This window comes from Sinocyclocheilus grahami, unplaced genomic scaffold (genome assembly GCF_001515645.1).
Source record: "Sinocyclocheilus grahami isolate Dianchi unplaced genomic scaffold, SAMN03320097.WGS_v1.1 scaffold1199.1, whole genome shotgun sequence".
Taxonomy (NCBI): Eukaryota; Metazoa; Chordata; class Actinopteri; order Cypriniformes; family Cyprinidae; genus Sinocyclocheilus; species Sinocyclocheilus grahami.
In genome coordinates this window covers 89,929-105,694 of record NW_015506378.1, presented here as the reverse complement: position 1 = coordinate 105,694, position 15,766 = coordinate 89,929, and the positions used below count along the sequence as shown (strand labels likewise).

General features: G+C 37.6%; 1 protein-coding gene across 1 annotated transcript; it reads right to left on the bottom strand.

Annotated features, from left to right (window-relative positions):
* Positions 1-564: 564 nt before the first annotated feature.
* On the bottom strand, positions 565-12,333 carry LOC107567941 (probable Bax inhibitor 1). Its single transcript, XM_016253748.1, has 8 exons — positions 12,200-12,333; positions 6,053-6,141; positions 4,627-4,735; positions 2,255-2,372; positions 2,114-2,162; positions 962-1,059; positions 784-863; positions 565-702 (listed from the first exon to the last, which is right to left on the bottom strand). The coding sequence occupies exons 2-8, from the start codon at positions 6,106-6,108 to the stop codon at positions 598-600; spliced, it is 615 nt and encodes a 204-aa protein (XP_016109234.1). The 5' UTR covers positions 6,109-6,141; positions 12,200-12,333; the 3' UTR covers positions 565-597.
* Positions 12,334-15,766: the final 3,433 nt, after the last annotated feature.

Sequence of the window (15,766 nt, the reverse complement as noted above, 5' to 3'; positions counted from 1 at the left end):
TGTGATTGGTTAGCTGGGCCAGTGTGTGTTGTGATTGGCTAGCTGGGCCAGTGTGTGCTGTGATTGGTTAGCTGGGCCAGTGTGTGCTCTGATTGGTTAGCTGGGCCAGTGTGTGTTGTAATCGGGATATGTCATGCCCCTTACCATACCCGCCTGCAAGCTTCAGTGTAAATATTGCGTCAAAATCAAATAAATTTGAGCGCGATTTAATCCCGGATGATTGTAACCACTCTAAGTTCGTCTGCCTTGGGAAAGCTAGCGTGTCTCCGATATAGTGATAACACTCGTTGCCTTCTCTAGTGCAGCTCAACCAGGTCTCGTCCCATTCGTCGATATTTGTGATATCACAAATCCCGGAAAATGCAATAAAATCATCTCAGTCCGGACTCAAGCACAATCATTAAGTTAGTATCTATGGGGTTAGCCAAAGCATTACTTCTCATATCTTGTCCTTTCACATAATGCCTTTCAGCTAGTGCATATTAGAATGGTTAATTAGCAAGTATTAAATAAATTTTTAGCAATAACTTCATTTTTTACAACTTCCATTTTATGATAATTATTGGTATATTGGTAAACACAGTAAACCTCTATGCCTTACCAGATGTAATCTTTGTCTCCCATTTCTGCCTTCTCAATAATTAGCTGTGTGTCAAACAGCACAAAGCCACACATGATGGCCAGACCCAGATACACATGAGCCTGAAACAACAAAAAAAAACAACTGTTACACAAACTATCACACAACTTCATCCCCTGCTTTCATACAGTCACATCATATACCTTAAAGAGTATTGCTGAGGCGAAGAACATATTGAAGACAGAGACGAGCAGAAGAACAGTCAGCCCTGACATCAGAGTGCCTTGAAGAAAAATAAATCAAACCAAAGTTACAGGTCAAAAAACAAACAACTGTACATGATCAATGACCAGCGTAACTAGCAGATTTTTTAATGTTTACCTCCCAAGAAGAGATAACTTCTGCGCTGTGCATAGAGGGCGCTCAATGTGAAGCAGGCAAAGATGACAGAGGTGCCCAGGAAAGCAGTCAGGATGATGCTGCAAAAAATGAATACAATCATTTGTCATGTGTTGAAAAATATCATTATGTGCAGTTCCACGGAGCCACTGAGTACAGTCAAAGCTTCATGGCAATAAGTACATGACACACAATGAAATCTACAATCCCAGTTATTGTTATTCTTCTGAGTTTTATTCTGTTTTACATTCCATCACTTACTCACCAATGCTGCCCTACAAAGGCAAAATACATCTTAACTCGCTAGTGTGAAACTGAGAAAAAAGACTTTAAAGTTTTTTATTTGTCCAGCCAAATTTAATTACAGGTAGGACACTGGAAATTTGGCAATTAGAGGTTTTAGTAATGAAAATGATCTACATTTTAAAAATAAAAGTGAGCTCGAACTTGATTTCTACCCCTAGTTTAAAGTTACTGTACTCTGCCTTTGCATTGTCTGCAAAAAGTGAGAAGTCACACCAAGGCAAAAAGCAGTAACTTCCACATTATCAATATGTGGTCGCTGACCACCATTTACAAAATCATTATAGTAACACCTGAATAAAATCTAGTGATCATGGGCTCTCTCATATTCACTGCAGAGGATCCATTGCTGAGCAAGTGATGCAATGACACATTTCTCCAAATCTGTTTACATGAAGAAACAAAAGGATGTAATGGTGAAGGTTTATACATTTTCCCAAAATGGTCATTTTTGGGTCAACTATTGCTTTGACAACCAGCTCAAAGATTCAGCTCATCAGAGTAAAGCCACGGTCACACTAGACTTTGAGCATGCGAAATTGTCACGTCACGCTTTTTAAAAACTTAAATTCAACACGTAACAAATTATAATACATCTAAAACGTAAAAACATACAATCTACTCCACTTACCTGCAGCGCTGCGGTTTTAAATTTATGTTCTTTTAATTCAGATAGGAGGTCACGTTTCACCAAGCCTGAACTTTGGAACGCAGCGAAATGCGAAACTTTTCACACAGGCTTGCGTTTCCGGTCTGACGCATTCGCATGCGTATGAATGGAAGTCAATGGAACTAAAAGTGCAGTGTGACCCAGTGCTCTGGGAATATTACCTCGGGTTGACGCTAATGACGTAGTCCATGAGCGGGCCGAGTCCAAGACCTGTTTAAGGCACAGATTGACATGTTGAGTTAAGTGTTTTTAACACACGATCTAGGAAATTAAGCTGTAAAAAAATATTATAAGCATCTCACCTGTGAAGAAAGCAAAAGCAGCGAGGATGGCCAACCTCTTCTTCTCTGTCTGAGGGCTGTGAGGGGTCATGGCAAGCCAACCCATCATAGCCAGTGATCCAAGCATGGTCAGCCCACCCTGAAAGACAGTATCATGATAATGCGTATTAGAGATCCGCTTTACAAGAATCTGTGTACTAGCCGAGGTCCTGTAGTATTATATGCTCTACTTCAGTGCCTTGCGAAAGTATTCGTACCCCTTCTTTTTCCCCCACGTTTTCTTAAGTTGTTGCCTTATGTATATAGATATTACTACACTTCAAGTGAAGTTAACGTGTGGCAAATTCATTTGAATTGGTATGATATGGAAAGGCACACATCTCGCAATAAAAGGTCTAACAATGAATATCAGAGCAAAAATCAAGCCCTGAGGTCAAAAGAACTGCCTGTAGAGCTCAGAAAACAATCTAATGATATCTGGTGTTCTTGATGCTGAGACATTAATATCCTGGTGTTTAGAACGCTAATGTGAAATCTGTGAGTACTGAAATAACTGAGCACTACACTGGAATCTGGCTGACTGATGAATTATTTGTGACCAGAAACACCAGAGACCAGAAATGTAAAGCACCGTTCCAGTCCAAAGGTGGATTCGATTTTGTTTTATTAATGTCTACACCTACCCCAACCAATAATGCAAAAACAGTAATTATTGTTGTACAGTGTGACAAAAATTAAGCTATATTGTTGTGCGCATGCCCCATAACCGCAGCTGTATCCCTTCTTCTAGCCTTAACCACAAATCAGACAGGAGACTAGATTAACTTCGGTGGACTTACACTTGAAAAATGGTGTTCCACGGTTGAAATAAAATATGTATTTGCATACATAAAAAGTACATATGAAAAGATGATCGGTTCAATGTGTGCTGCTTGAACTGAGGTGCTACAGTGATCTGACACAACACATAAATGAGACACAAAATGGTATCTATTGTTTGAATTTCTTTAAAAACTTTAACCTGCTCTGTCTTGTCTGTCTGCACATTGTCAGTTATCTTATGTATTTTTCACCGCGTGAGAACATGATGTTGGCCTACTTCGAATTAAATTAAAAGTAAAATAGCCTACACAAATAACATTTAGACTGTGTTTCTGGTTAAATAAAGCAGTAATTGATGTCATAAAAGAATGAGTATGTTTTGATTTAAAGGTCATAAGCTATAGCTTACATGAAAAAAAAAATCACAAACATGACACTTAATAATTTTATATATACTGATTTATTCATTAATGTGTAATGTTTTATTTTTTAAACAAATCATAAGCTCTAAAAGGTTTTCAGAATTTTTACAACTCTTTTGCTTTAGACCATCTACAAATGTTACATCTTAAAATAAAATGTTAGGGTTAACACTGCATCTTTCTGGGGGAAAAAATGCAGCGATTGATATAGAGTTTATTTATAGTTATTTTCAAAGCTTCAATGTACCATTTAAAAAACCTTCATTATTGTTTATTTAATTCTAACAAATAAGTTATTGTTAAAAACTAACCAAAATTTTTGCTTATTTGCTTATAATTTTTGCACAGGAGAGACTTGGTGTTGTTTCCAAACAAAAGGAAATATATCGGTATCAGCGTTGAAAAATCACCTTAATGCCACGGTAAAAATGTAACGATATGTTTTCTGCACAATGACTATAGCGTAATCAAAAAATACTGTAATTATATTCCATTACACTTTAATACATATCTACATTAATAATATAATAAAATTTGATATGAATATCCCATTTTATTAACCAATGTCTCTGCTACTGACCTTCGATGATCCAGTTCAACCATACGAAGCAAAAATGACACATTTGTGTTTCATTTTTGTTATTACTGAATAGTGTTGAACTTTCTTCTCCTGCGTCATATTGTTCAAGCAATTTGTTTGAGCTGCACCCTCTACTTTACAAATGTGAATTTACATTTCCTTTACCCTGAGGCGTATTCATTTCACTTTTGCTGTGAAAAGGGCTTTTATTATTAAAAACAAAGCAGGCCCTGCCCAGATTTAAAAAGTAACTCAAAAGAAACAATGCATTACTTTCCATAAAAAGTAACTAAGTAGCGTAATTAGTTACTTGTTTAGGGAGTAACACAATATTGTAATGCATTACTTGTCAAAGTAACTTTCCCCAACACTGTTTATGACTATAGCAAGTACATGTAACCAATGTTTGTTCAATGTACATGATATGATAACCATCAAATGTAATATGAAATTCCGTGAAACCTAGTTCCAATCAAGAAAATTCGAAAATAAACAAATGGGAGGAGCCTAAGCCCTGCTCGGGTATAAGAAAAACTACGAGTGAGAAATGCAAAGCATAGAGCTGTTACCTGAAAGAGTCTTGTGATGATGTAGATGTAGGAGCCAGTCGCCGCCACCAGCATACACACAGCCAGACTGGCATAGACATTCTTCAGGTGCTGCCGAGTCGAGCGAGAGCTGACCAGAAAAACACAACCGCTTTAACACATCATTCCTTTCTACTAGTACTGTAATTTCCCTATTGTAGTGTAAAGCAAAAATAATATACCTATGAAATATTAATTTTCATTTATTTTACAGTGCAATTGTTTTACAATATATGGCTACTACTGTCTGGCTTCTTAAAACACCAGTGTGAATGTAATTTAGACAGACAGAATATCACAAATATAAAGAGGGCTGAGTCCCCTTTAAAGTTCAGCAACAAGTCAATTCACTGACTTTTTTCTGACTTAAGTTTCCTTAAGAACTTGGGTTGGAGCCAGGGATCTGAACCGGTTCAAGGAACGTTCCGAACAGAATCGAAAATTTAAAATGGCCATTAACCGGTTAATAACGTTATTTTATCGCTCCATTTAATGTTTGAAATTTGCTGTCAATCAATCACGAATTCCAGTAGTACAGCCTGCAAATGTGACGCTGACGTATCCAACGAGTGAAATGCCTGCTCAGCTGTGAACTCATCATTAAGTCGCAATGGCACCGGCGTTAGAGTTTATCCGAGGATAGTGTACGATGGATTCAACAGATCACACGCACCTGCAGCGCTTCTGTGAACGGAGAAAACAGAATAAAACTATAGGCTTACATAAAAAGGAATATATAGGCCTATACACTGTAACGAATCAGCTCATGGGAAATATGAATAATTAATCATAACTAGTTATAATTAATTATGAATATTTTAGATCCGCTGTAGATATTTACTTGACCTCTCAGGGTCAACTGTCTTGTCAATTCTAAGAACGTTAATTTCCTGGTTAAAGGAAATAACTTTCTTACTGTACAATTCTACAAAAGCTTGTAGCATAAATCTGCGTGATTAAGTGACTCCAGTTATGAGCAAACAATGAACCACGTCAAGTGTGATACAAGTAAGGTTTTATTAACTACATAAACACTTAAACTAGTCTAAAAACATTGTTTTTTTCGTTTTCAAGCCCTGGTTGGAGCTCTTAATTTTTGTAGAATATTAAGTGCAATACTAATAAGTGCATTAGATAGAATAATTTAACTTTAAAATGTACAAAAGTTTCAATTCTTCATTTGTCTTTTTAAATATCGCAATAAATATCGTATCGTGGACTTCATATTGCAATAATATCATATTGTGAGATTTTGATATCATTGCATCCCTATTCCTTTCATTACAATCTATTATACAATTCTAGTTATTATAGTGTAGATATAATGAAATCAGAACCATGGGCATCATGAATATCATACAGACCTGTACACGTATAGAAATTACAGAGGTGATCAAAACACACTTACATTTGAGAGAACTTGAAGAGAGCGTCAAAGTTTATGTTGCGATCAAACACGTTCATTTTTCTGCTGCTTTAGTGATCACAGGAAACCACCTACATGAAGACACAGAAAACAGAAGAGATGGCTGTAGGAAAAATATTGATCATCTGTGTGAAGAACATCACTAACCCAAAATCCATCAGAACCAATCAAATAGTCCTGTTCGATAGGGCTGTGCGATATTGAAGAAAAATGCGATATGCGATAACTCATTAAATAATGCGATAGTCGATATGCGATACGATAATGCTTAAAGTGCCACACGCTCAGATGAAACAGTTTTACTCAGCTGTTGCTGAGTCAGTTCTGTGAACTTCTATAACTATCTTGTGTCATATATATATATATATATATATATACACACACATACATACATATATTATTTGTATGTATGTATGTATGTATCAAGAGCTCCTGTAAAACCACAATAAATTCTTTAAAAAAAAAATTGCGCACACTTAAGTGGTGAATAAAACTCATTCTGATTCAAATATAACTAGCATACATGTTTCACTTTTTGTGAGAAGAAAGCACCCCTACAACAACTTCTGAAAGTGAACGGTAGTGTTTTACTCTAGCATTACATAAAAATGTCACTTTAACATTAGTGTACTCATTTTAACAAGTTTAGGAACTGAATAATACAAAGGAAAAATACAGCACTGCTTTGCATTTACTCTATGAATTCAATATGCACCGATTCTTATTTAAGCTATAAAAGTTATTTAGGTAAGAGCAGTGAGTTATTTTCTCTGTCGTTTGTTCATGGCCCCATATATTGCAAGCCGTAGCGATATGCATATTGCGATATTTTGATAATTTCGATACTGCACAGCCCTACTGTTCACTAAGAGCAGTGAGCATCTGCTACACCAAAGGAATATGCATACTACTCTTACAAGCTAGACACCTAAAGGCTGGAATACACTACCTGATTTTTGCCCAGATTTTCCACCGATTGTCGACGCTATTTGCCAAAAGTCAGAACCAGTCTGCAGATTTGAGTTGACAGATTTCATAGAAAATCGCGTCGTATATAACGTTCACAGACTCCATCAAGTCGGAGGGTTAGGCACATGTTTCTGCATGAGTTTGTTGTGATCAAAACAATTTCAAAGTCTGCTAGTGTGTGATCCTCAGTCGTTTAGTGTATGATGGGCAGGTTTCCTCTGTCACTATTACAAAGTCAGTAAGTGTATGATGCCTAGTGTTTTGAAATCTGTTCAGATTTTAAAAGTCGTGTAGTGTATTCCAGCCTTAATGTATTTCTTTAAGACTTGTAATAACTTCTTTAAGTCACTCACATAAAAACACACATTGGTCTAATTTGAACGCAAAAAAGAAAGATGGATTATCTCTTGGCTCACTGCTAGTTGGCCAGACTATTTCTTAAAGTGTCAGTTCACCCAAAAATGAAAACTCGTGTCATCATTTAGCCTACTCATCAAGTGGTTCAAAACCTGTGTGAGTTTCTTTCTTCCGGTGAACACAAAAGAAGATTGTGACGAGTGGGGCGGGGCCGAGAGCCGTGCCCCACTCGTCACAAAGATATTTAGAAAAATGTAGATAGCCAAACAGTTCCTGGTAGCCATTAACTTCCATAGTATGGAAAAAAAACTAAACGAAACAAAACTATGGAAGTCAGTGAAGACCAGTGTTGGGGGTGACATTACAAGTAACGCATAACGAGTTACATAATCAGATTACTTTTTTTCCAAGTAACTAGTAAAGTAACGCATTACTTTTTAATTTAAGAAAATATCTGAGTACTTTTTCAAATAAGTAACACCAGTTACTTTGTTTTCCCATGTATTGACTGACAGCTCTCCTGTCCCCATGTTGAAAGCAATCGTGTGAACATGATGTTACTGTAGTTCTAGACTAAATGTGAACATGCATTTACTAATCTCACTGCACAAAAACACATTCAGTATTCCTCAAAATGAACAAAAACAGTCAAATGCAAACTAGGCACGGGGCGATAACCGGTTTCAAGGTTTGCCACTGTTTGAGTGTTGTACGGAGAGACCGTGTGTGTGTGTGTGTGTGTGTGTGTGCGCACACATCCTCGTACCTCACCGCTCCAAACAATAGCTCCAAACTTAATCCGGGAAAGGTGAACATTCCTGCATCATAACTTGGACTGAAAGATGAATGTGTAGAAAGAAAATAATTTATTTATGTTCTGATTATTGTTGAGGTGCAGGTTTAGGCTCACTTAAGTGACTGCACTTAATTAAGAAGAATTTTATTATTTATTTTAATTATTTAGCCTGACATGTTCTATATGTTTCTTAAAAATAAAATATATTGTGTTCAGTGGGGGGAAAAAAAGTTGTCCAGACATTTAAAAATAACTTATTTTAGTTCAGTAATCACAATACCGTGATATTTTTATCTAAGGTTATCATACCGTCAGAATCTCATACCGGCCCATGCCTAATACAAACACAGAATATGACACAAACCTGCAATAATCAAATATGTAAACACAAATATCCTTTATGTATTTAATCTTATTTTCTCAACCAATGTCTTTGCTACTGACCTTTGATGATTCAACCATACGAATAAGAACAAAAATTAACTTTAGATAAACTAACATTTGTGCTTCATTTTTGTATTTCTGAAGAGTGCTGAACTTTCTTCTCCTGTGTTCTACTGTACAGATGTGAATCTACTTTTCCTTCAGCCTGGGGTTTACTCATTTCACTCTTGTTGTAAAAGGGCTTTTATATTTGCCAACAACAGAACTTTTTCTATTAAAAACATACAAGCAAGCCCTTACCAGATTAAAAAAGTAATGCAAAAGTAATGTAGCACATTACATTCCATTAAAAGTAACGTAATTAGGAGTAGGCTAATGCAACATTGTAATGCATTAATTTTAAACGTAACTTTCCCCAACACTGGTGAGGATTAGAAACAGTCTGGATACCAACTTTCTTCAAAATATCTTCTTTTGTGTTCAACAGAAAAAAAGAAACTCACACCCGTTGAATTTTCCTTTTTGGGTGAACTATCCCTTTAAGACACAGTCTGAACATGGAGGCTAAGTTTATGGAACTGAACCCAGCAGGACATTTCTTTTTTTATTCATATAACTTCAGAAATACACCAGAATTAGTGAATTTTTATTTTTGGGTAAAACATCCCCTTAACAATCCTAATCAACAAAACTGTTATACTGTTAAAATTAGAGGTCGACCGATGTATCGGTTTTGCCGATTAATCGGCACCGATAGTTGATTGCTGGAACTATCAGTTATCGTCAAAAATCCATGCCGATAGTTTTCCAGGTTGCGTCCATTGCTAGAGCGGCTGAGAAGGGTCTGCTGTCATTACACAGTGCGAGAGCGGCCTCTAGTGGTTGAAATCACTGACAGCACGTGCTATTTGTTTAGACACGTGATACTGCATGCTGAACAGAGCGGGAAACTTCAGACACGAATTTAAACGCAGCCGACAGAAAATCCTGCTGCGCCACAGAGCGCCATTCACATAGTTTTCCTTTAAATTACATTATATTGGTCCCGAATCGTTGTTAATGTACATAATGAATTGTGTATTGTGCATTTTCAGCAAAACGTTTGTCTTTCTGTGGCTCTAATAAAAGTCTGTGTGCTTCATTTATAGAGCTATAATATAGGTCGGTCTTTCTCTTTCCGTTTGCACCGTTTTTTAAACACCGAACTTCAAACTTATCCATGCCAAATTGTTCATTCTTGAAGTAAACTTGTGTCCGTTTGGTGATTAAATAAACTGTTTTAGACCGCTGCTCGAGTTGAACGCAACACGTCCGGAGTGTGTGTGATACCGGTGAGTTCTCCTAGACTCAGCGCTGCGCTTTTATTTTGATTAGATAATCATCAAGTGTTCAAGAATAGAAGCAGTTAAAGTGTGAGAATACACATACAATATCCATATGTATATCATTTTAATGCTATGGCCTTTGTGTATATATTTAAAGATGTGCATCTTTAAGCATGACAGTTGAAATTAAATGGTAACACTTTAAAATAAGAGTCCAGTTGTAGCATTAAGATTAATGAAAGCTGTGTAAGTATTGTTCCTTGTTAGAGTGTTAATTTCAACAGGTACTTTTATTTTTTTACTACTACTAGTATGGTTCAGTACTGTTTTTGTTAATAAAGCACTATTTGTTCAGTATCAATTTTAAAACTATCGGTTAATTAATCGGTATCGGCCAGTGTGGTCCAACCTAGCTATCGGTATCGGCAAAATCCACTATCGGTCGACCTCTAGTTAATATAATTAATAATGGTTAGACATTTTTAATGGTCTATTTTTTTAATGGATACTGCAGTCTAGGCTGTTTAATTACAGACTATGAATAAAGGTATTAGAGGCCATCTAATTTGACAAATAGCCCATCCATGGGAAAGAATGAGCAGCGCTTTCCTGTGTTGCAAGCGGTAGCATATAAGGACTAGAAAAATGCAACTGGAGAACAGGGTCAGAAAATAACGGTCCTTATAATGCCACCAAAATTAATAAAAATGCCCCCCAAAATTCAAGAAAGGGGTGCCAAAAATGCCTCAGTATGATTTTGTTAATTATAACATAAAATTAATTTAAGCAATATCACTTTTTTCCTGAATATCAGCACAATTACAGAGATTTTCATATTCTAAAAACAGTTCACTAAACTAAAAGTTAACATTAAGTGACTTTGTAGATACAGTATTGTCTGTTTGTGCTATTTTGCCAATGAAAACAGTTCCAAACAAATCCGCAGGAGAACCGCTGCACATCTCTGAACTACAAACATTGGTGTTCAGCTTTTGAATGAATACTCATTCTGAACAAATGATTCTATGACCCATTCGTGAAGCCAGTCACACGCATTGTTCCTGAATAAATCGGCTGTTTTGGATGAATCAGTTGAATGAGTGATTCAAAGACTCGCTCATTAAGACAGTGGGTCTCATTCACTATCCATATGCACACGACTTTTGGGAAGTCGTGGCCTAATGGTTAGAGAGTCGGACTCATAACCCAAAGGTTGTGGGTTTGAGTCTCGTACCGGCAGGGATTGTAGGTGTGGGGAGTGAATGTACAGCACTCTCTCCCACCTGCAATACCACGACTGAGGTGCCCTTGAGCAAGGCACCGAACCCCAACTGCTCCCCGGGCGCCGCAGCATAAATGGCTGCCCACTGCTCCGGGTGTGTGTTCACGGTTTGTGTGTGTTCACTGCTGTGTGTGTGCACTTTGGATGGGTAAATGCAGAGCACTAATTCCGAGTATGGGTCACCATACTTGGCCACACGTCACTTCACTTCACTTCACTTCACTTCACACAGATGTTTGCGTGAAACCTGCATACAAAGGTTTTCATGAACAAATCACCATTCACTAAAAAACTTCTGTACTAAAACGTACTCTAAATTTTAGATTTTTTCTAGATAATGCATCTTAAAGATACAGGTGCATCTCAAATTAGAATGTCGTGGACAAGTTCATTTATTTCAGTAATTCAACTTGTTTGTTATGAAAGGATTGCAGGAAGTGACGTCATCTCGAAAGCTCACTGAGAAACATTAGTACTGTAAACGTGACGGTTTCTGCTCCCTGGCGATGTTAATCAAATGAAGACTATTCCAGCTACACGGGTTTCTGTCAGACCAGAGTACAGGCTTATCTAAATCATCCGTCTGCAATACACTAACTTACTGAGCAAATGAAGATAAGCTAACTACACACTGTGCCTTGTGGACTTTAACTTCGTGTCTAAATAAGAAGTATTTTCCATCGAAAGATCAACACTGAACATCCTCACCTAAGTTCGAGTAAAAGTAAGCAGCACAAAGCTAAAGTAACGTTACAGCGAAAGCTAGCACCATGTTTGGTTTTACCAACTTCACAAACAAACACGCAGCTAAACCCCGCTGACACACTAGCCTGCAGCACCCGGTCAGCAGTTTAAACACACACACACACTCTCTCACACACACACACACACACACTCTCTCTCTCTCTCTCTCTCTTCCGTTATCAAACGCTCTTTTAATCTTCTGCTCTCGCTCACTGCGTTATGGCTACATATTATTTCTCCTCATTCCATAAACATTAAGTTCGCTTTATTACCGTGAGATGTGAAAGTGTGTTTCTCCCGTCTGTTGTATTTGAGAAGGCCTGGGTCCGGAATCAACGGCTCTCCGACACGTACAGCGAGTGACAAACAACGCGATTGCGTCACACGCACGCACGCACGCACGCACGCACGCACGCTCTTCTTCTTCAGGTCTTTGGCGAGTTACAGACCAACATTAAAGGCGCATACCCCCACCTACTATATTGGAGTGTGTAAAATCATGGCTTCTGATCTAATTTTATATTCTTCTAATAAGTTTCGTGCGAAAAAAATCATTAGTGCATTTGCAACTTCCCCTTGAGAATGATCTATTCCTAAAATTCCTTTAATATCCAATTTTCTTCCTAATTTGATGATACATTTAAATCTGACTCCCTGTCTTCCTCACAGTTCCTAGTTTAATATAACAGTCTCTACATTTTCTTTGCATTTACAAACCTCACATTTATCTGTGTTCACTTTACTCATAAGAAATAATGTATTAAGTCTTGTGTCCTAACTGTAGTCTTGTATAACTGATTTATTTTGTTCTGCTTTAATTACTTTTTGAATACCGTAATATTATCTACGTCCCAAATCATCCGCCAGTGATTATCAATGTTGCTTTCAACTATTGTTTCTGCTTCATTTTTTTCCAAGGGAGATATTTTGTATTGATATCTATTTTGTCATTCTGATTTAATGCCTTTTTTTGCTAATTTCGTTACCTTGAATTCCTGCGTGTGCTGGTATCCAACAGAATTGAACATCTATTCGCAATCTTTCTAGGTTTAGTAGTGCAGTGCATATCTCTATTAAAACATCATCTCTAGTTGTTTTTACACACGCTGTCAGGGGAGGAAGCAGCGAGGACTCAAGGTGCAGGAAGAATGGGTCTTTTATTAATAAAATAAAACAAAACCACAATTAAAACTACCCAGAGCACAACCAGCCGTGTGCCCAAATAAACGCACAACCATTCTTATGCTTGTAATATCTACATCTTCTAGACAGACAATGTCTGGATCGTGTTGTGTCTCTTTGTGTTTGTGTTCTCTGTGTTTCCTTGGTTAGGCCTACTGATAAATCCCACTTGTTTGTAGTTTAGTTGTCTATGTGTAAGCAGGGATGGGCAGTATTTATGATACATACCGTTCCATCATTAATGAATAACTACACAAGAACACATGAGTAATGCAATATAAGCACTCTAGCAATCTAACAAGAAACTCTAATTAATGAATTAGTTAGTAGTGCTTAGTTAAAAGTGCAGCTGATCAGTAACTACTGTTTTTTCATACCTCCCCAAGAACTACTAAGTTCTACTGTCTACAGATTGATAATTAATATGAATAATGCATAATTAATTCTAAAATCATGGTAACCCACTAGTTATGACTATTACCAAGTTCTTCAGAAAGAATAACTAATTATTTGGGCCAGTATTCTAACGCGAATAACATGATTAATTCTCTAGTAATGACTGAAATCAGCTTTTGAGGGCTTTGTAAGGTTCTGGATTCATTGCATGAATGACTGCCTGACACATAATATATTATTATATTCATGATTAACAATCAAATGATTAATTAGTTAGAAACTAGTTGCTATGAAAACAGGTGCCTCAGTTGTCTTCTTATGAATGACGTGTTTGTCATTGAGTCAGTGTTTCTGATGCAAAGTAGGCCCTTCGTTACCAAACACAAAGTAACTAAATTAGCATACAATTATGAGTCATTCACAAGCTGTTAAACATTAAAATGTTGGTTACTTTAAAACGAACCTTCATCAGGGAGATCACAGGGATATGTGAATATCTGATCTGTTAACTGGTTGCATATGTCAGATTTATTGCATGACTCGGGCAGAGAAGAGCTGTTGCTATCAAACATCCTTTACTTAATCAGCTGAGTCAGTGTAAAGGTGAGGGATAGATCAAATAGATGAAAGGTTTGTGAAGAAAGTTCACGCTCCCTTGTAAAAGTATTTTTAGTCATTTTAAAATACAAAAATACAGTCGTTTATTTTGATACATGGTGTGGCTGCTGTATTTTGATACACCTGAAACTCTCTCTCTCTCTCTCTCTCTTCCGTTATCAAACGCTCTTTTAATCTTCTGCTCTCGCTCACTGCGTTATGGCTACATATTATTTCTCCTCATTCCATAAACATTAAGTTCGCTTTATTACCGTGAGATGTGAAAGTGTGTTTCTCCCGTCTGTTGTATTTGAGAAGGCCTGGGTCCGGAATCAACGGCTCTCCGACACGTACAGCGAGTGACAAACAACGCGATTGCGTCACACGCACGCACGCACGCACGCACGCACGCACGCACGCACGCACGCACGCACGCACGCACGCACGCACGCACGCACGCACGCACGCACGCACGCACGCACGCACGCACGCACGCACGCACGCACGCACGCACGCACGCACGCACGCACGCACGCACGCACGCACGCACGCACGCACGCACGCACGCACGCACGCACGCACGCACGCACGCACGCACGCACGCACGCACGCACGCACGCACGCACGCACGCACGCACGCACGCACGCACGCTCTTCTTCTTCAGGTCTTTGGCGAGTTACAGACCAACATTAAAGGCGCATACCCCCACCTACTATATTGGAGTGTGTAAAATCATGGCTTCTGATCTAATTTTATATTCTTCTAATAAGTTTCGTGCGAAAAAAATCATTAGTGCATTTGCAACTTCCCCTTGAGAATGATCTATTCCTAAAATTCCTTTAATATCCAATTTTCTTCCTAATTTGATGATACATTTAAATCTGACTCCCTGTCTTCCTCACAGTTCCTAGTTTAATATAACAGTCTCTACATTTTCTTTGCATTTACAAACCTCACATTTATCTGTGTTCACTTTACTCATAAGAAATAATGTATTAAGTCTTGTGTCCTAACTGTAGTCTTGTATAACTGATTTATTTTGTTCTGCTTTAATTACTTTTTGAATACCGTAATATTATCTACGTCCCAAATCATCCGCCAGTGATTATCAATGTTGCTTTCAACTATTGTTTCTGCTTCATTTTTTTCCAAGGGAGATATTTTGTATTGATATCTATTTTGTCATTCTGATTTAATGCCTTTTTTTGCTAATTTCGTTACCTTGAATTCCTGCGTGTGCTGGTATCCAACAGAATTGAACATCTATTCGCAATCTTTCTAGGTTTAGTAGTGCAGTGCATATCTCTATTAAAACATAATCTCTAGTTGTTTTTACACACGCTGTCAGGGGAGGAAGCAGCGAGGACTCAAGGTGCAGGAAGAATGGGTCTTTTATTAATAAAATAAAACAAAACCACAATTAAAACTACCCAGAGCACAACCAGCCGTGTGCCCAAATAAACGCACAACCATTCTTATGCTTGTAATATCTACATCTTCTAGACAGACAATGTCTGGATCGTGTTGTGTCTCTTTGTGTTTGTGTTCTCTGTGTTTCCTTGGTTAGGCCTACTGATAAATCCCACTTGTTTGTAGTTTAGTTGTCTATGTGTAAGCAGGGATGGGCAGTATTTATGGTACATACCGTTCCATCATTAATGAA